We start from the raw sequence: 22,941 nt of genomic DNA, 5'->3' as shown, positions 1-22,941 counted from the left end.
AAGTTAGCATAGAACCTCTGGGTTAAACACACTACAAGCCCTTGAAAATCACATCCAAAATCGATAGTGTACGAGGTGCCTATTAACTTGTCGATATACAAACGTTCTTTGCTCTAAAAATGGACCCTGATTTTTCTTTATTGATATTTCAAAACGAGGTCTTAATTAAATTGTACTTGTTTAGTTTGAATGGCAATTATGGAGAAATAAGTAATAACAAGTCATACATAAAAGTATATTTTGAAGTAGGTCAAATTATTTTTATACATTGTCTTGTTATCTTATGAACATTTGACAAATATTGGACTGTGTATTACATAATGAATATATGTATTTATATAGTATAATTTTTATTTTTTGTATTAACGGAAAATAGTTATTTGTGTCAGTATAAAACAACTATACATAACAATATGTATATAATTAATATAATATTATGGCTAAACAGCGATTGTCAGACCTCTGTAATCTGCTTAAATGAACAACGCCGCATGTCACTGTCAAAACGTCTATCTACATAACAATCCTTTCCTACATGTCTTTATTAATTAGTGTACATTGAGGTAATAATTGGCAACATACAATGTTTTTGGAAATTAACGAACTGAACCTTCCTTTCTCTCCAACATGTTTTTTTTCTATAATTTAATATTGCATTTTTTCCAACGGTCCCTAAATGTTAAGAAAAAATTATTGCACTCCAGACTAAAATTTCTTTAAAGTAACTACCTATAACAAATAAAAATGAGAAGGGAAGGGCAGTTTTTTAGATTCCTTACACACAAATTTTATGACAGAAACATGGAGGGAAGCGTCGCTCATACCACATACTTTACTGTATCACAGCCAAGAATTCACATGGAAATTAAAATATACAACATTAAAAAGCATAAAGAATATTTTGATCGATCACTAGGGCGACTTCTAAATATTCTCAACATTTCTACATAAGTAACAAACGCTATGCTATATATAAATCAGTTCGTGCATGTATCAATTTATGAAAATACACAGTAAATTAATAAAATACAGATCTTTGTGAAAAACATTAAAAGCAGTTCTATCACACGAATCCCTTGAGATCGGCAGTGGCAGATTCAATTCCATGCCACAAACTCCTTTACGTATAACAAATAAAACTTCTGATAGTTAAATTGTTTGCGTTAGATATATCACTCGTCATTAATACTCGATTCGTTCTTGAAACATGTTTACGTATACCTGCAGCCTGGAACGATTCACACATTTCCTATACATCCTCTTGTCTAGTCTTCCTAATATTGTCATTAAATTCTAGTATTTACATTCCATTTGGTTGGTACGAAAACCAAGAGAAGAACAATGGATAACAGTCTGTACAATTTTTGGAGAACATGTCAAGTACATGGAACGTCTATTTTGTTGCCATTTCAATTTACCTTGCAGTGTCCGAAAATGGGAATTTAGTCATAGGAATTACTACAAAACTTCTGCATTTTTTCTTATGGTGTATGAAAATCGCTTGAGATAAAAAATTCTTAGGTAAATCTAAATGGCTGGAGGCACTATTTAAAACTGTTTTAGAATATTAATTGAAATCTACCAACATTTCATTCCAAATATGGGCCTAACACTTTGTACTTTCTTGCAAAAGAGGCATTAGAAAAAATAGTACATTTTCCACACGAATTTTGTTTGGGACGTTCCATAAAATGACATGGACCATCAACCACGCTACAGGTTTTCTAATTTTTATATGCCTTACTAAAAATTTAGTTTATCAAAATTATTTATCACAAATCTAAGGTGAAGTAATAGAAAACTTAACCAATTCTTTTGAATGACACCTGTAAACAATCCGTTAAAACCTTTTACCAAGACAATTTCTGCCTAGATAAAACAGTGTCATACTTCTAGCTCCAGTTACTATAATAGTACAGTTTAATTAGTATACAAATAAGCTGCACTTTTTTCTCTTTTGATAAACTATATCTTTCACAAACTTAGAATTACTACAAATTTGTTTCACAAATACCTACCTAAGCATTAGGTTTTAACTCTCCTAACGTTTTGTTCATTTTCATCACAGATTTGATCTGGAGCCGACCATCTCCTTTTCTTAGAATTACTACAATCAGACGAAACTGTCTGTAAGACGTTGCTCTGCTGCGAAAAACTAACCCCCGACGACACCGGATGGCCGGGATTCAGCACGTGATACGAGTGCACCGCGGCCTCGGCCGTCGATGACACCTGGCGCGCCGTTACGGCCGTCGTCGTCGCCGTGGTGATGATGGTCGATCCGCGCGTCGATGCAGGTAAACTTGTAGCCTCACGCGGCGTCAACGATATTAAGATATCTCCTACTTGCAAACGATGGACTTTTAAGCCGTAGATTTGCAGCGTACGGTCTGGTGCGCACGACGCCCAACCTTGACCATATACAAAAAAGGGATGTTCTAATGAGGCTTCAAATTCCACCTGCAATTAAAAAAGATGTTACCTTCATGGCGCGAGAGCACCGAAAATCTGGTAGCGACCGTGACCGGCACGAACAAATACAATAAGTGCGTTAATGAACTTGTTTTTGATTCCTGACCTAGAGGTGTAAAGGATCTCTCAATGACGTGATGCTTGAAATTATGAGACTATCCTAGGGCAGTATATAAAATGAAGAGGCGTTAATCATTTTCAATAAACAAATTGACGGTGGGCTTTCTAAGCTCAAAGGCGTAATGGCTCATTTGATTTAAATCCGTTTTCCGAGATTACACCCACCGCGGTCATTGCACGTGTATCCATGAACGCAGATACCGCGTAGGTACCTACGTGTTTACGCTAAAGAATTTAACTACTTTACCAGGACAACTGATACTGATACCTATTTAGTGTTTTAGGAGTTTAGGAAACCACAAATCGCATACGAGAAGAATAAAGAATAAAATATCTGACATGGAGGTGGTATAAGGTGAATTACCACCATACTTCACCAGCGCGTTCGTTTTCAGTCCAGTTAATAAAGGGGTTTTTATTTGCCCTTATTAAGTGGGCGGGGATTCAGTCAAGGCTGTGACTAAACCCGCTTTACACTAACAAAAATCAATTCCCGAGCGCGGATTCGAACCAAGGAACCTCGATGCTGTAGTCGAGCGTAGACGACCACCTACTTCGGAAATGTGCAATGGCGAATTTTTCCAACACTATTAGATCCGCTATTGCGATCACTGTCTCTACTCGTTTTCCGTCGTCCTCTACCTCCACATTTTATTTACCTTTTTATGTACACTAAGGCACGAAAATTCTAAGCAATCACGTCTTCATAAGGGAACCCTAGGACGTTTTAAAAGCATTCGGCTGCTTCAAGGCGTTCAAAGCTCTCCTACAGTTTTCTAAAGTGTGCTACATTACTCTAGAGTCTGTACCAGTATTTAATCGTTTAATGTCACTACTCAAAATGCTTCAAAAGTTTTCGAGAGTAAGAGTAAGAGTAAAAGCGCTCTAAAGACTGTTATTCTTTCAAAGCCGTCAAGAGGTTTCACGAGTCATCAAGAGCTTTTAAGAGATATTTGTGTTTAAGAGCCTTTAATCACCTAATGTGTCCTCTACAAGAATCTCTCTTAGTGTCTTTAGTAAAGGTTGACCCTTTTTTTAAGTGGTTTTATGAATCAGTCAAGTTGCCACTAATCTCAAAAATTCCTTGATTCCTGTAGTATTTTAAAACTTTAGAACACTTAGTCCATAAGAGCTCAACCATTAGCAGGTTTTCTGAGGCTTAAATGCTTTTCATAACCTTTAAGAGCCTTCAAGGGTTTGATAAAGATTTAAGAATGAGAATATAGGACTCTTTGATACTACTAGGTTTTCAAGGGTCTGCCAGAGTTTTAATAGCCCGCATGAGTGTTTTAAGAACTTTAATTATCATTAACAGACTTTAACAACTTATCAAGCTTTCAACATTATTTTGATCCTTCGATTCTTTGGGATCTGTTATTCTTGAGGTCGTAAGTCTTAAAACCTTTAGTATCCTCAAGTAAACGCAGTCATCATTTAAATTTATTCCATTTAGGCCCTTCATACCATATATACAATTTGTCTGTAAATCCGTTCAGTTCAGATGTAGTTAGACGAGCGTTATAGCTTTCTATACAATATAGTGTCGAATAAAGTGAGTAAGCATTGAGTTGATGTCTGATCAAATTTTCGGTTCCACTTCATGCCCATGTTGTTACCTTTTATTGTAAGAGCAACCGTACTAATTTAATGTTAAAGTCGCCGATGTTTCACATGTGCAGTACATTCAACAAAATTTCTCGGTTAGGTGATATAAATTTTCACACCCTTAGGGAGTTAAAGCGATTGTTGATTGTACAATACCATACAATGCATTCATAGTTTTTCATTTTATTAATTTTCTTTTGTTTTGTTTTTGGTTGTTTCGTTATGTAGAACAATAAGGTATTATTATATTAAGATTTAAGCTATTATTTCACTTTTGCACACTTTATTATTTGTAACGTCATATTCTCCTGTAATTGGAATGTTTGTTTTTCTGTTGGGCAATAAAAGGAAATTTAATTTAATTTAATTTAATTCCTTTACTTGAGTACCTTTCTCTGTCATTAGAGGTCACGCCATGTACCTTTCTGCATTTAAATTCTATTTCTTATTTTTTAATCTTGGCGTACGTACAAGCTGTACTTGTTCTTTTTCAGAGAAGATTGTGCGCTGTCATGGTGGGTACTTGTGAAAAAAATGTTCTACTCTTTGGGGTTTTTGTCTTTGTCTTCTCTCATCATTTTCTCCTCGTTTTTTCTTTGCCTATATTTATTTCTCCATTGAACCTTACTCCAACGTCGGCATCCGTTTGGGAATAAATACCTACATCGAATTTGGATAACCGTCAAGTGATGCATGCTTTACTCCTAACACTACATACAAATTAATTTGCACCTGAAGACTTGAATTACTGTTTCTGATTTGTAACTGAAAGTATTATCTACCGATTAGCCTCTAGACCAGGCATATCAAACATGCGACCCGCCGTTTTGAAACCTGCGGCCCATAACGATGTTTGCAAATTATAAAATTTAATTGTACCGTGTGTCCTATTTTGGTTGAGACTGTAGTGTTTTTAAAGAGAGACTTGCGGTTTTCGCGCCCCTCTGCCACTTTTTGGTGAAACTTATAATACCCCAAACAGAACCAATCAAGCTACGTTTTTTTCTGAGTTCCAGGGAGAAAACAAAAAGTTTGACTTTGTGGAATGTTATAATACCTTACTACCGATGTAAGATAGAAAAAAGATAAAAAATGGCTATTTTAGATCTTGTTACGTAGAATCCAGCGGCGTAGTAAAAAAACTTTTGGATCGCAGTTTCTGAGATTTGATCTAAAGTTGGTATTTTTTAAAACGCCCTGTATATCTTAACGTCAATTGCTTTTCATACCTTTTCCTGATTACATTGATCTATCACAACATATATATTTTTTAATCTTATCGATAAAAATTAATAAAAACCTTATTTTTAACTTCTTTAAATAGTAGGCAATGGATTCATGGAGATTTTGTTCTGTTTATTGGATCCATGGTAACTATAAGGCAGCCGATGTCAATCAATAAAAATAGCTGGCGATAGAAACATGTCATTTTGAAAAATATGATACATAATTTTAAAAAATATAGGATGATTCATCAATGTAATCACGAAAAAAAATGCAAAAAATTTACGTTAAAATACAGGGTGTTACATTAAAAAAATATCAAGTTTGGGTTCAATCTCAATAACGGTGATTCAATTTTTTTTACTACGCTACTGGATTTTACGTAAACATATCTACTATAGGTAGTTTTTACCTTTTTTTCTATCGTAGATCGGTAGTAAGGTATGATTGATAACATCCCAAAAAGTCAACCTTTTCGTTTTTACCCTGTATCTAATAAGACACAAACGCACTTAGTTGGATTGATTCTGCTTGTTTAAGTTGTTAAGTTTAACAAAAAAATGGCACAGGGTCCTGAAAACCGTACATCTCTTACCTATAAAAACAGCTGAGATACACGACTGCAGTCTCAAAAAAATAGGGCACAGGGTATATTTTCATGATTTTATGATTATTTGTATTTTTTCGTTCCCGCAGCTGTATGTGGGACCCTTAAAATGGCCCTTGGCGATAAATGAGTTTGACATGCCTGCTTTAGACTATTCCTTTGACATAAGCTAATAATTTATGAACCCACTCTGGGAACCGATACCTACGATAAACATTATTAAAGAAACTTTTGGAACTAAATCTTAACAAGAGATGGTTCGAAGCAATCCATTGATCCTTGTAATACGTGAAAAGCCTTCATTTTATTGTTACATTACGGAAAGGTTTAGAACTGTTGAGGCGAATGAAAAGAAGAAGAAAACTGAAATAAATTAATCTGTATTATTTGAATGGAACAACTCGTTGAACAAGGCCATATGTAACGAGAACCCGCTAACACATTTAAATCATTTCGATTGTTGAAATTTTTGAACGAATAGTCTTCGAGTACGGTCCTAAGTATGTAATTGCGTGTGAAAGTTAGCAGCGCCAGATTGTCGCGCCATAAGACGAATAACGTGACGTACGTAAGCCGGCTGAAGCAGACTCGTCGTTAAGAAGAGGAATTGCGAATGTTGTAGGAGCTTTACATCAATGTTGATTCGAAGTATTAGGCAAAGTTGAGGTTCTGCTAAAAAGAAATAAATTCCATTGGTAGAATGGAATGGAATGGTCGATGGGAGAGTTATTTAAAAAATGTACGTAGTGGTGAAGTAGTCGTTCAAAGGTATGGAAGAATAGGCGTGTAGCCGCGAGAGAGTTCGCGTCAAATAGAAAAAAAACTGTTTTAAGTGAATCACCCACAGTTAAAGTGCTGAGTAATGTTTTTTTAATAGAAAAATTCAGATTAGGTTAATTGGGACAATTCGTTTCAAGCCGCAAAAATTACGCGTGAAGCCGGGATAAGGAATATGCGCAAAGCCACGATCGCGGTTGCGTCGAAGTGGTTGAAAAAAGATCTGTCGCACTTAAATCCGCGTGGAAAGGTTACAATGTGGAAAAAATATTTTCCACCTTATTACCATCATACCAGCTTATGTTAGTTACCATTTTATGTAGGTAAATAAAATTTCTTGTGCTTTTGTCTTGGTTGAACTTCACTATTCTTAAATTCCACTGCAGCAAGAGTTGGCCACATGCTTTTGTAAAATAACGTAAAATCAGTTCATCGGTCAAGATTGCAAGCAAGCAAAATCTCGGTCCGAGCTCGGTTCCGGGTCCGGATTTTATCAACCAAGTTCGAGTCCAGGTCCGGATTTTACCTACCAAGTCCGGGTGCGGGTTATATCGAGACCCACACGCCAGCAATCCGTTAGAAACAAAATGTTAAGAGTACCATTCCATTTCCTTGAACCAATTCCAGCACAGTAGGATGGTTTCACACAAAGAGCCCAGAACAATTCTCTCTGAATTTTTTAAGTAATTGCATAACATTAAAATATTAATAAATTTTTTATAGCGAAACCCCTTTATGTTTTTGAGAACAAAGTATGGCAAGTGGATATTCGCAAAGAGAAAAGTGAAGGCCTTGACAGAACGCATCTGTTAGTCAAGTCAAATTATCTCCAGAACGGAGTGTCAGAACTCGGTACTCATAAACAGAAAGTGTCGTGATATGTTACTGAGACTCATCTAATAGTACCACATTCGACTTGATTGTATCACCAGTAACTGAGAGAAATTGAAGATAAAAGTTCTTGCCCAGATGAATCTGTCGCATTAGTGTAGACATTGCACTGCTTACTCGTTATACTTTGCAAACGACGTCAAATACATGCAAAATATGCTTTGGTAAGTACATCTCTGAAGAATGTCAACGGCTATGGAAACAACTTTATTGCTTGTTTTATTTTATAACCTCGTGGAAATGTGCCTTCCGGATAGTCCTTCATAAATTCTGATTGTGTTTCTAAATTTTGGCTGGCACCACATACTAAGGAAACAACAAATAATGCTTTTGGCACATAAACAAGTTTCCTTGTGCAGGGTTGGAGTTGTGACTAGAGCTCTGGACCGCATCTCAATCTTTCCGTAGTAAGTTTCATGGTAGGTCATAATAAATTCTGCTCTTTTATGTCTAAGAATATGTGTACCAAATTTGGTTCCAATCGGTTCCGCAGTTTAGCCGGAAATGAGAGTACAGACGGACCGACAGACCGACATCATCAAGATTTTGTGTGATTCGGATTCCTAGCGCTTCAAAACGTGTATTTCCGTCAAAAAATTTCTTTTCTTTGTAAAATTTTGAGTTCCGGAGGGCAAAGGCGACGGGCGTACATGGTAGGAACATGAAGTTGAAAACGGGGGTGGTTTTTTGAAATGGGAAGGGGAGAAGAGAAAGTGCCCAATGGAGCATTTTGCTTTAATTCAGGTATAGTTAGTACTCTGTAACAAAGTAGTTAAGTTATTATCTGTAAATGAACGCTAATTATTACTCCGTAAGTACATAGTAGGTTCTACAACGACCTGCGCTTTCATGAAGGTCAAAACTGTTAGGTAATACCAAGTAATATCAATTGGACGGAATGTTGCGAAATGTAATTTGAAATATCCGAAGAAGTAAAAAAAAGGGCGATGGTATGCACCTCGAAAGAGAGGCCGGCGATAATATTGTTCTCGAATGCAGGACATGTAATCTCGTAGTATAGTACTACGCGCTCGCTAGCGGTTATAAAACGGCTTCGGGGAGGTGAGAGTTGTTCCGGGACCCGATGACCTTGAACGTCCCAGGCCTACTCAACGGTCACATGCGCGATTCTCTCTCTTCACCGAAGAAGTAATAATTATCTCCTCGGGCCGATTTCGGATCGTATGGCGCCGTCCTACTCACCACATTTTTATGACCTCGCCTCTCCTCTCGGCCAATTATTTCGCGATTCGATAAAGAAAGTTCGCCGTTTTCCGCGTGACGAAGTAATTGGCGATCGACAACTTTTCTTCTATGCCTCGGCTCTTGAGATGCCTAAAAAAAACTTTCGAAACTACTCATCATGTTTTGGGACTGCGCTCTTATAAATATGCAGTTGGTCGTGGTCAGCGACCTTGTATTACCTTGCCTCGAGGTGTAATTCCAGTTTGTAGAATTAATTTGACTCGCGGAATTTCGTACACTTCCCTCTTACTGATTTGATTGCTTTACGGTAGCTGTTTCGTGTACGTAAAACGGTAGCAATTAATATTGTGCACCTCCTGCGGCCTTCTACCGTTTTTAAATGTGAATACGCTACCTTAGTACCTTCCAATCTTCATTTCGTTGATATTGATAAATAGATTTTTTGACATCAAGAACTTAAAACTTTAATTCTCTTGCGTCAATGCAGTCCGTTCTTCAATTTCCCTGAAGAAATTGGTTTCATTTAAACGTGGATGTTTATTTGGCATTTCATTGCCGTGCTTTTTTAAGGTAAATTTACAGAACATTCTAGAAATCTACAACTGATGCGGTTGCAATTTGAATTGAATTACTAACAAAAATCAAGTTGTCCCAGGAAGTAGGTACATAGGTAATTTCTTAGATCATGATCGTTTAGAGCAAATAAACGGTACTTTTACTAAAATCAATCTACAACTGTGAACCTATTATATGGGTAGGTAAATCCTCGCACACGTTGCGTCGATTAGTAATTTTGACTTGCTCGTTTCTTGCATTAAAATTAACAATGTAATCAAAAGTGTATAAAGTATGACGTCAGCATCAATTTTCTTAATGGAACACACTGTATATTGTAAAAATGTACAAGGTGGTTCAAATTCGTGGCTCACTATTGGGATCTCCGTAACGGTGAGATACAGTGTAGGTTAAATGGGGGCAAAGTTGTCCCCTTTAGTGACTAAAAAACGAATTTGAAATTTTAGAAAAATCTTTAAAAATAACAGATATCACCGAAAAACTAAACATATCAAGTTTGCTTTTCATTTTTCCTAGTTTAACCGGTCGAAAATGGGCGGTTTCCGTTTACACCTTCTAAGGACAATTTTTTTCGGAGAATCTGATCTCTTTCGATAACACGCGAGATGTAGAAGCTTGTCCCTGAATTTATGAGCACACCGTACATAAATGACCGCTACCACTTTATTGAACACCCGGTATTTACAGGCGCTCATTACGAAAAATGTTGTTCCGGAACTATTTACAAGGGTGAATCAAATATGAGCGGTAATTTTGCTATTCTTCTCAGAATACAGTTCCTAGCGAGATAATGTTGTTTGGAGTAAATGTTTGTTTTATGAGGAGTGGGGCAGCCGGTCTGATTAGCCGTGTGCCTGTGCCGTCAGTATCAGTACAGCCGAGCAAGAAATACTTTTGTCTGTTGCATAACGGATAATCATAAAGTTTTTGATCAATGAAGGCGTTAAACCAAAACCGTCAGAAATTCGCGGGGACAGTACCTGGACTGTCTTAGAATCGAGTCTTTACGTGGGCGAGAGAATTTAGAAGCGGACGAAAACGAAACTCATAATCGACGCCCAAAGACAAACCTTACAGATCACAACATTGGTGCCGTGCGAGAGCTCATTGAATGTGATCGCCGCGGTTAACAGTCGAAGAAATTTCATCAGAACTGGGGATCAGCTGTGGAAGTTCTCAATCCATAATCACTGATTGTTGACTGAAAAACAAACACAGGCCAGATCGGATATCGCTGGAAGGCTTCTGGATCGATTTCAGCGAGAAGGCGAGGACTTTTTAAAGAGTATCGTGACATATAATGAAATGTGGGTACTACACCCCCGAGTCAAAACTGGCTCTCTTTTATAGCATCTCACTGACCTCAGCATGGAGAAGCAAGGGAGAAATGAATATATCAGATTTTCAGCTCTGTTAAGTAATTGTTACATGATTTCGATTTCCCTATGACATGTTAATTTAAAACGAGCATTAAACCTGCAAGATGGTGCAGTTTATTTCGTTGTCGCAGGTTCCAGGTAACAATGGGCATTACTGGACTACCGAACTAGGAAATTTTACTCCGGCAAATGAAGTAAGTGTAATGAACACGAGCTAATGAAATGAGTTGCACTAAATTTTAAGACAAATTACAGATGTTTGTTTATCGCAGACCACACAATTAAATAAAAAAGTTAATTTTTTGATCTAAACATTCGAATACACTGTGTCTGCTGGAAAAACCGTCAACTCCTCCATGGAATGAATGGGCGAATTTTATAAAAGGTAAACCCGTTGTTTACAGGGGACAGCCGACTGCCGCAACTTTCGTGATTTAATTCCAATCATTTGTAAATTTATTAACGTCTGTAGACAAGACAACTCCCGAACCGTTTCGAATTTTCCAATTCTGTTTTCAGTATTTTGTTTATCATCACCCAAGAAAGAACTGATTAAAGGTTCAGTGACTCGGGAGCTCGTTTACTATATTTGTTACAAGTTTATTTACTTTTCCTTTATTTAAATTTTAATTTTGATTCTGCTAATTGTTTTGTTTAATTTTGATGCTATTTGTGCGCGGGATTCCTACCAAAGTTCGTCGCAAGCTACAGGCCTTAGTTCTTATGGGCACCACATTGCATTTTTAGGGAATAAGATACGAGGACAAAAAATGAAATTCATTTGGATGCATTGCCATGTTGATTCAGCAAGATCTAGATCCTGTGGATGTTTTGTTGTGCAATGATTGTAAAACTTTTGAGTTTAAAATTTATGTAAAACGTCTCATTCAAAAATTACGCCTATAAGAAATAAGAAAGTAATAAGCTTAGATTCTCCGAAAAAAGTGCCCATAGAAAAGTGTAACGGGAACCATGCACTTCTGACCGTTTAAGGTAGGCAAAATTTGACATTTTCAATTTTTCGCTGATACCTCAGTTATTTTCAAAGATTTTTCAAAAAATTCAAAAATACTTTAGCGATTTTGTTTAACCTTTTTTCTCAAACTTCAACCGTTTTTTACATTTTTTTTTTCAGAGAAACTAATTCGCTGCGGCGATTACGTTGTGAATTGAGGCATAGGCTAAGGACGTCTTCCACTCTCACATAATTTTTTAAGTCATTTATCGAAAAAGGAAAATTTTTGATTGACCTTCCGCAAAAGTCTAATTTTTTTTAGTATCAAAGTTACAAAATTTCCACTGATTGAAAACCCATTCCATAAGAAAATTTCAGAGAAAAAAACAACTCGAAATACCAATTTGTAGAAAAACGTTCTTGTCCAAACACAAATCTGCCATTTTTCAAAAAATTAAAAAAAAACAAGGTTAACATGTTTATTTAAAAACAGTGTTTAGTAGATTTACAACTACTAAAACGAACAAATAAAAAAATCTAGCAAACTTACAACAATAGGTAATTCGAAATAACGACCTCTCTGTTAACGGCATCACCACAACTTGGACTCGCTGGTTTGTTTTGTTATTAGTGGAAATGTAGTTTCAGCTATCCAGAGCCATATTTTGTTTAGGGGTGTGCCATTTGGTATTTTAAAACAATATTATATTTGCGGAAGGCCAATCAAAAATTTTCCTTTTTCGACAAATGACTTAAAAAAATTATGTGAAAGTGGAAAAGGTCTTAGCCTGTGCCTAAATTCAAAACTTAACCGCTGGGGCGATTTATTTTCTCTGAAAAAAACATTCAAAAAACAAACAAATTTTCCATAAGTTTCTTATGGGAGTGTCTTCCACAAAAATTAAAACATTCAGTCAGCGTTAAAATTGAGTGTTGTTTACGGTGTCTTATGTGGATCACATTTAAACAATCACTACTTAAGTAATCAACACAGAAAATAAGTCTCTTACGCTCCGTGAACTGTTACCAGCACTATACCAATTGACAATATCAACTGCTTCTTCAGTTAAATACATCGCCCACCAACGGAAATAAAAATACGGAAGCCAAAGCAGTAATATTCCAATTCAAATAGCATCCTTGATTCCAACTAATTAATATGACAGCCAGATCTTCATTTGTTTTAAAAAGTTATTTTGGTTGCATAAAATTAGGCGCCCTTTAGAAGAGTTTTTGTCATTTGAAACTAGACATAGGGAAAACAATGCACAAATCCGTATGTCTACTTCTAAATGAATATCTCTGTATAAATAAATGCGGATTATAGAAAGAGGGACAGAAACGTTTTTTGTCGATACCCATTTTTATTGATTTTAATTAGATCGTTTTTCTGAATTCCGTATCTTCCAAACAAAGGGGCCCCATACATGTTTGTGCCTGGGGCCCCCAATTGGTTAAAGATCGCTCATATTCAATACCATTGATCCCTGCACTCGTAGAAATCGATTGCCGAAGGTTTGACATCGCTGTCTGAGGACAAGGAACAGACGAACGGACAAAACCATCACAGCAGGAAAATTCCCCTAAGAAGTACAAACTATCTGCACGCCCACGCTCTATAAATACCCAAGGTACCAAAGGTACATGTTTGGAGAAATTAATCATCTTTACAAACAATGTTTAGTCCCACAAGGGGATCTAACAAATACTTCACTAATTAAACTGTCGTTATCCATGACGACATTACCTGATAAAAGCAAAGATAATAAGCATCGCAATTAGTGCCGCCTTATCGTTGCTCTGATGCCAACGCGTCCCTCCAATATAAACACCTGCATATAAAACAATGACATCATTTTCTTTGCTTCGCTAGTATCGTCGCTCTTATCGTTTATCGCAGTTCCAACATAAACATACTCTATACATGATATTTTACTTCAATTCAAAACAAAAACTTTATAGTGGATTTGGTGCATACCGAGCGAAAAGAAGTAGTCTCTTCAAAAACTAATTTGCAATTTTGGTTTTTTCGGATGTTCAAAATCATTCATAATTACTTCTCTTTCTCTTTCTAGTAGTATTTCGGCCCCAAAATTCGGAACTTTGCTTCAATTTAACAGACTGCGTATCTGTCACGGTTTCCGAGACCCCAATGGTCACCCTCGAATCTCGAATTTGGGACACCCTGTACACACAAATTCAAATTCGTGGTTACGTTAGGCGATGCTTGATTCGTTCGATAACAGCACTATCGAAGGTGTCAACAAAAATCTCTAGCAAGAAATTTAAAAATCCTTTTTATGGTCAAATGCATTACCCAATAGCAGGTAGAGGATCAAATGGTATCAGAATCGATAAGAAAAAGAATCGTCGTGCTACCTGCTGGCAAGACAAGTACTTACGATGTAGTAGTAATAATAATAATAATAATAATAATAATAATGCCCATCAATAGCTATGTTGGTAAGTATGAAATACATACTATCTCTAGATTTCCAATGTGAGGGTGTGAATTTTTATTTTATTTATTTATTTCTTTTATTTTTTTTTAGGACCCTACATAACTTCACCAGACACAGACACAGACACTAATCGTTACTTGATTTTAATCCGTGCGATTAGTTAACCAGGCTAGACCTGAGTTCTCACAAGAAAGACCGACCATAATAATAATAAATTGTTCTTTTTTGACTGAATATACAGGGTATCCATTATGTATGGAATATAGAATATATACCTATTTCGATAAATATCGAATGTATAAAATTTTTTCTATATGAAAGTTGTTTAACATTCTATTTCCCATAATGGCAGTGCACCTTTTGATTAGGCATTAGGCATAGAGATTTTTCTCTTCGATGGTGTAACACGTTAGCACCTTAATACAAGACAATTTCTTATTATAATCATATCAATAGCATTAATCTAGATATCCTACATCAAAATAAAACAAATGAACGTTCACGTTTCTTATTAAACCTTGAAGACAAAATAAAATTTGCAATAGAATGGCAACAAACGTACACATTCATTTGTTTTATTTTGATGTAGGATATCTAGTTTAATGTTATTGATGTGATTATAACACTTTTTTTTTAATTTCCTTGTATTAGGGTACTAACATGTTACATCATCGAAAAGATAAAAACAATCTACCTGTGTGAACTTGGCGCCCAACTTTAGAAAGCAATAATTTTAGTGATTGAAATGGATTGCGCTTCGTTTGTGCGCAATTGCATTTTGTTTGCGCGCTGCCGGTTTCAAAATTACGAAGGAATCAAATTCGGGGGGGGGGGGGGGGGGGGGGGGGGCAAGTTCACGACTGCCCCCAAGTTTACAAATTTCACTTTTTTTTCTTGGGATCGTTCGCGCCCCCGTAGTTTTTGAGTTATTCCAAATACAAAATTCCATACTGGCCCCCCATTTTTCAACTTTGCCATTTTTTTTTCTTTTGATCATTTGCGCCTCGTCGCGCACTGTAGTTTTACTATGATTTACATGGCTTCCCCTACAAAATGAAGTTTTGTATTATACACGAGTATAAAGCGTAACTAGCTTTTTGTAGTCCACCTTTCACTCAATGCCTCAATGGTTAAAAATCCCGTCTTGTATAATAAATAAATAACTATTGATACAGCTAAAAGTTTAGTTATCATTCATGTTCCTTTATAACGTTATAAAATCTTAGCTTTTGATATTCTTAACGGTATTTATGCTCCAATGTAATAAATCATAGACAATCTAATTTTCAGTTTCGCTATCGCTGCGGCGTCAATAACTTTGAGTTTTGGCTTTATGCTGTCATGCTCTTCCAAGTAGCCAGTGATGCGTCGACAATAAGCAATATAGTGACCAATACCATCACCAAGTGAGGGCTCGTCAAATAATCAAATTTGAACAATTATGAAATTTTGTATTTGGAATAACTGGAAAACGGCGGGGGCGGAAACGAAGGTATTGGGAGCACAAAGTAAGCGCAAACGATCACAAAAAAAAATGTCAAATTTGTAAACAGTAGGCAGTCGTGAAGTTGCCCCCCCCCCCCAATTTGATTCCTTCGTAATTTTGAAACCGACAGCGTGCAAACAAAATGCAATTGTGCGCAAACGAAACGCAAACGATCAAAAGGAAAAAACCGCCAAATTTGAAAAATGGGGGGCCAGTATGGAATTTTTATTTGGAATAACTCAAAAACGACGGGGGCGCGAACGATCACAAGGAAAAAAGTGAAATTTGTAAACTTGGGGGGCAGTCGTGAAATTGCCCCCCCCCCCCCCGAATTTGATTCCTTCGTAATTTTGAAACCAGCAGCGCGCAAACAAAATGCAATTGTGCGCAAACGAAGCGCAAACGATCAAATGGAAAAAATGGCAAATTTGAAAAATGGGGGGCCAGTATGGAATTTTGTATTTGGAATAAGTCAAAAACGACGGGGGCGCAAACGAAGGTATTGGGAGCGCAAACATGCGCAAACGAAGTGCAATCCATTCCAACCACGAAAATTATTGCTTTCTAAAGTTGGGGGGCCAAGTTCACACAGATAAAAAATCTCTATCAAATGAGGCTAATGAAAAGGTGTATGTAATTGTATTTCGTTACTCGTTTGTTTTCTGAAATAAAACAACTGAATGCTGCCTTATTATGGGAAATAAAATGTTAAACAACTTTCAGATAGACAAATTTTGTATACATTCGATATTTACCGAGATATATATTCCATACATAATGGGCACCCTGCATGCATACAAGAAAAAAAGATGTATATATCCGTAAGTAAACAATCTTAATCGGCCAAAAAGATCAATTCGCCTAAATGCAGAAAGGTCTGCATCAAGCGGATACCACTGACCTTGACAAACGAACAAAAAACATAAACGCAATACACTCGAACGTAAAGAAAAAATGAAAGAAACAGGAAGAAAAAAAGGAAATGTATATTACGAGAAACATGCGTGGCGCTGGCGACTACAGTACTGGAACGGGACTCAAAGCAACTCGCGGTGGCGTTGAAGAGAAGGTAGTGAAGTCGTTCCGAAGAGAGTAGAAGGACTCTCGTAGTAATGAAGATGGCGATGGAAAAAAAAGCATAAACGAAGCTATGGAGAGTGCTGGATAAAGGTTAGGGAGGCAGCGAGTGATAGCAAGATCTGCACAATGAAGGTGGCCCTAAGTCTGTAAGAGGTTGAAGAAAGTCAACATAGTATCTTTATGAGCAGAATAAATTTAAAGTTTTGCTTTTCGATGAGACTGACTACTTAAAATCATCCAGGAGAAAGGTCTTGCTGAAAGTTCGGTTTTTCGAGTTCCTGAATGCGAAAGTTGCAGTAGCAAACATTTTTGAAATGTGCCAGTAAAAGGGAAAACCCATTCTCCCTACTCGCAATGTACCATGTTTCACACAAAAACGAAGTTTACGTTTACATTAGTTTTAGATTGAGACATTGTAAAAATAATCTCTGATAAAGATAGAGTGTTTTTGGCGCCTAATTATATTTCTAGTGCAATAAACACTCGACCATTAATAAATTAACTCCCATTACAAAGAACAGTTGCATGCAATGAATTAATACGAGATATCTAATCCTGTCACTTTGACAAAGTTTCACCGCAAGCCGCGCGTCGACAATGGCTCTTTTTAAATACAGATTCTGCAATATCACTTGACATTTAGAACACTAATGAATAAACAATAACGCCTTTGTTTCGTTTAAATAGTGAGCAATCATCATGACAGGCTATCCATAAACGTGTTTCAGTTGAACCAGACGCATGAATAACATTTCGATTCGCGTTTTTAGTAGTACGCGATCATAGTGCCAAGAAAAATATTACGAGACGCGGTTACTTTTAGTCTACAAACGCGACCGATAATTTTAGATCGTCCATTCTAAATTCCACGTCCTGGCCAACGCGGCGCGCCGCCCGGCGATAAAACAAAACGGTTTCGGCGGAAATTCCTATCGTTCCTTGCACTTATTTACGTAACGTTTCGAATGTAGATTAGACGTTACCTGAGTTCGTCGTTGATTATAGCTAAGGGTGACGGTTCCAGTTCCCGTAATGGGATTTTCTTCGATCCGCACGACCGTACTATCGGCAAGGCGAAGTTCCGGACTGCGTTCCGCCGAGTTGACAAAGTCTTCCGTTCGCATGTCCTCGACCCGTCTCAGTTCTCCGTTCGCTAGCTGTATAAGGGAGCCTTTGGTGAAATTTCCCACGGGCACGACGTTGCTGGTTCCAGTTTTGGCGGGCGATCGCGGCGGCGAAACGGTGGCAGTAAGTCGTTTCCTGGTGGCTTCGGACAGTTTCGGACCATCGTTCGGTTTCTGCGCGTCCGTCGAGTGTCTTAGGTGGATACTATCGCCGGGCCTCGTCAGAATTCGGTGTTTTAACGAGCCCTCTTTTCCGGATGGCACTTTAAAGCTAGGGGACGGTTTGCGCTCGACGCGCGTTATGGTTTGGGACGGCTGCTGCTGTACAACGGCAGGCGGGCTGAAGGTGGCCGATGGCGTTAGAAAAATGGCAGAACCGGTAGCTGATGGCGTCGTTGGCGTGTACGGAGGTTCTAGGGGGGAGAGAGGGGGAGGTTGAGGGTAGTTTGCACGGAGAGGAGGTGTGTACGGCGGTTGGTAGAGAGAGGTGTATGGTCCAGAAGGATGGTACATAAACGGAGGTGGGGGTGGAAATAGACGAGAGTAGGCCGAGTATGGCAGTTCTTCTGTGGATTCTTCTTTCTGTTGAGTTAGATTAACCGGTGTCGCAGCCGGTGGAGATGGGTATTTGCTCGGTTGCCTTTGAGGTTGCCTCGTTCCATTTAAGGAACTACTAAGGTGTACGCCATTATATCTGAAACGAAGCGAGTTATGCCAAACTGAGATGCGAGATTATTAAGACACTTACCTATTTGGAGGAAGTGGTTTTGGAGCTGGTCGAAGAAATTCAGGAGGTTGCTTGGGCGGTCCGCCCCAAGGTTCTGGGTACGTCATGTAGGGTAGGCGGCCCTCTATTCCTGCGGAAATCATCGGTTTTGCGTTTTCACGGGGCCCTCCTGTAAGGAAACGACCCGTTAGTAACTGCCACGCAAACAAAACCTAACCTTACTTAATTTACAAAAAGAATATTCGGAAAGGGTCGATGCTTTGCAATTTAACGTCGCAGAAACATTTATCACCCGGCGTTTTGTGTATAATGTAACTTCAGTTTAATTCATGAAGCGAGGGTGGCCGAGAATCGATCGCAACCCCAAAACGTTTTGTGTCAGTAGGTTACAACCAAACCACATTAGGTCCATTCATTACTTTCGTGTCGATTTAAACAAACACAACCCAGACTTCACCTACATTAAACGTACTGTAAAAAGAAACCAATTTGGAACTCTCGTCCAAAGGATTACTTCAAAATTGTTCTATTACATTTTGTTTCTACCTCTCGTTCACTAATATAAATATAATTGAGCCCCGATACAAATGGTGTATTTGCGTTTCGTATACATTAACGTCACGAAAATATATCTTTACCATCTATTATTTATTGTCATCCATGGAAATATAAAAAACTTATTGTTATAGGTCGGTCTAAAAATAGCGTTAATGTTTTAGGCGTGTGCCAACAAAGGCATTACAAATTGTTCATTGTGGGCGCTGGTTTGGACATTATTTCAAAACTTGGGAAGTCCCTGAAAGTGTTCTAGTAGTGAAATTAGAGAACTAATAATACCTACTGGAATACAAGATGAAAACAAAGGGAAAAGCCGAAAATGTAAAACAATTAAGTATAAATATGGATTTATTTGTTTTCTCTTCTTATTTCCACGTGGTGAAAAACCTCCTCTACTAAGGTAGGTAACGTTTGCATTTTTTACCTGTAGCTCTGAAATTGTCACGGTTTGAACGAGAATTAGTCGATATCGCGCAGGCGCACGACCAACATTCTCCCTCAAGGCGTGCATGAGGATCGGCTGGGCAATGCATTACAGCCACAGGGCAATTTGGGTTGAAAGCGGGGCTCAAAGAGTGCAGTAAACAGGCAAATAGTCAATTTCATCTTCGTGCACAATTTTGCTCCAAGATTATTTTGGTATTTTTGATGGGAAAGGAATCCGAGGGGTCTTAGATGGTACACCCTGTATAACATTAGAAAAACGGGAAAGCAATCTACGCCGTCTCGAGAACATGGACGCTTCTTACAGCCATCTTGGTTTGAATTGTCGTCGAGAGAGGATCGTATGACATGCATGCGTAGTCATCTTTACATTTCTTTATAATTTATTGGTTTGGTATACATGCTCTTGGTCCCAAGCTTAATTTATATATTTAGTAATTCGTTTAAATTTGTGAAAATTATCAATTTGCTTGATGTTTGTGTAGACTTGTATGTACATACACTAACACTTTTCGCGGTCAAGAAACAATCCCCGGGATGGGGCATACTATAACTAAAGTAGTTACGAGATCTAAAACTGTGGCTGATCTCGAATCTGAATTTTACGCTTACTTTCTCGCACGAGGGACGTGCTACCCTTTCCAGGGGTATGGGTCTGTTAAGATAAAACTCTTCCTTTTCTAATTTAACAGGTGTTTAAAAATAGACAATACAGAAACACTACAGAGACTAATGAATACTGAAATACCACAAACGCATTTCAACAATACATAACGTCTTAACTACAGTGTTGCCATTTTACAAATAGAGAAAAAAATTTACTTTTATGCAACTTATACCTTCTTAAATTTAGGGTTTTTAAAACACCCGTTATGTACAATATGAGTTACCATTCACTAATTTGCACATATTTCGTAGTTTAAACGGTACTATCTAAGGCAATGTAATTTTTCCAGGAGTACCACAGATGCTTGTAACCCGATCAGTTCTTTATTTTGCAACTTGCTGGGTAACCTGTTTTTACAATCAAGTTTTGTGTATATAATTTAACTTATCATGATTTATTATCAATCATTTAATGAAGCCAATTATCTTACTGAGTTGACTGCTAAAATAACTGATCAAAATGCGAAGGCTTATCCAATAAACAATTATAAGCGATTACAGTATTTTTTAGCGCATTTTCCAACTCATGTTGGAAGATTCTATTATGGCCACTTTCTCCGTCCGGCGGATTGTTATAGACAATGAATATCGGATCTTGTTAAAAATCAGATATGCGCATGCGCAAAATCATATTTCGTTTTTGTGGAAAGATTTTTTGAAATTTTAACCACAGATGCATCTAGTAAAGACAAGCATATTGCATATTGTGCATAACGAAAGTTGAGTTCGAGCATGCGCACACTGATTTTACTAAAACCTTCATCCTCGGCCCTTATAAGACATTAAAAATGCGAAGAATCTACTGTTATCGGTTATACAACCATTTTCCTGAAGACATTAAAAAAGTTAAAAAATCCAAATGACAACGCGACGTCGGGTGTGCCAATTGGGTCGACATTCTCACTGCGTCTAATAAAGTCAGAAAAATGCGCATGTCACAACTCGACTGAAGGCTGAAGGCGCAAATTCGATATGTTCAAATGTGTAGCTGCTCTTCTGAAATTTTAACAGTACACTGAGATGTTGATATCCTTCTCTGATAAAAGAGATCAGAACGCATGTCAAAATTCGATCAGTTTTCTTACTTGCGAAGTGACCCTTCGCACTAATACCGCGCGAACAACAATTGGTTCAGGGGGACAGCTGCTTGCAGTGCCCCCCCCCCCCAACACTAGACATTAGAAAAACGGTAGCATTAACCCGCCCTACTTAATCATGTGTGATGTTACATATCTGACAGTTTTGAATTTGAATTGTTCCCGCTTTTGTCCGCGGTGAAATGGAAAACTGCTACGCAACTGGAAATGTTTTATCGGGGCAGAGCACGATTCAAATTGCACAAAGACGAAGCATCGCTCTTGGTCTTGCGTAAAAGAGTGTGGATTGTTTCCTCGAGCGAGACAAAAAGTTGCGGGAAATTTGGTAGTCGACGAATCACAATTAAACAAGTATAAATGGTGCACAACTCTTGTGCAGATAAAGCGCATTTTTTTAAACCGAAATAGCTTTTGTTGTGACACCACCAATAGATATAATTATTTCTTGCAGACGTCTCCATCGCCCTTTGTGAGTACCCTCTTCCGACAATCCGTTCTTGAGGTATAAGGGAATATACCCGATCGCGATAAGAGGTCGAGGAGGAGGGCTATGGTTGGCAGAAATTAATTCCTTTCGTTGAGACCTTTCATTAGCGTACCATGAAGGATAAAACCCCCCTTCTCCTCCACAGAAAGGAGAGTAGTTGGTAGAAAACGGTCCCTTTCGTTGAGACCTTTAATTAGAATACAATGAAAGATAAAATTAATTGTAAACCTCCCCAGACCCCGTCGCTCTCTGAACTCCAAAAAGATTCGCACGGAAAAGTTATAGTTTATACAAACCAATTTATTTCGATGAGACCTTTCATTAGAATACCATGAAGAGTAGAACATTTTCTATTTTCTAAAGTTTAACTTGGCACCACTAAAGGCAGGCGTATACAAAATCTTGAGACCAATTGGATGTCCTCGTGGTTTGTCGTATGTAAAAGTTATGCACGTTTTACTTTCAAAAACAGCATCACAGGAAATAATTCGTGTGAGGGCCCCCCCTTCAAGGTATAGGCTACCTACTGCAAAAAATTCCAGGACTCTAGAACCATTCCCCTAGAAGTAGTTCAAAACGGTAGAAGTGGGTCCGGACGGGCGGACAAAACGCAAACAATAGCACATTTTTTTTAATTATTAAAAAATGCGCTAAAAATAGCTCGAGTGTATGTAGTGGTTCGCAATTTTCTTTGAAAATGTATCATTGCATGTGTAGAGTGTAGAGTAATGATTTCTGTCATTACCTGTCGTTTTGGTATTATAAATTTGAATTAGTAGGACTTTTTGTAAAGTTAAACGTTTTTAGACGAGTGATAAATTCAGGGGTTAATTACGTTTATAGGAACTTTATTAACTTTGATCCTGTCTTTGCTTCAGGTTAGATTTATCACTTGTTACGTAAAAGTTATTAGTGCCTGCAGCGCGTTTAGATCATTTAGGGAATGGCGTAAAATTGTAAATTGTACACAGTTAATGTGAAAATTTTCCATAGATGCG

At 37.6% G+C, this 22,941-nt stretch overlaps 1 protein-coding gene across 1 annotated transcript; it reads right to left on the bottom strand.

Annotated features, from left to right (window-relative positions):
• Window positions 1–221: 221 nt before the first annotated feature.
• Window positions 222–18,860, bottom strand: LOC116173667 (pollen-specific leucine-rich repeat extensin-like protein 2; the record flags this gene model as incomplete). The annotated part of the gene is given in 3 exon segments (XM_031491300.1): window positions 222–2,460; window positions 17,824–18,658; window positions 18,713–18,860. Coding segments are annotated over 3 exon segments (1,418 nt in total), but the record flags the coding sequence as incomplete, so codon positions are not given.
• Between the last annotated feature and the right edge of the window lie 4,081 nt (window positions 18,861–22,941).

Source organism: Photinus pyralis, unplaced genomic scaffold (assembly GCF_008802855.1).
Source record: "Photinus pyralis isolate 1611_PpyrPB1 unplaced genomic scaffold, Ppyr1.3 Ppyr1.4_LG6, whole genome shotgun sequence".
NCBI lineage: Eukaryota > Metazoa > Arthropoda > Insecta > Coleoptera > Lampyridae > Photinus > Photinus pyralis.
The sequence above is the reverse complement of the archived record's forward strand: the minus strand, read 5'-3'. Positions and strand labels throughout refer to the sequence as shown.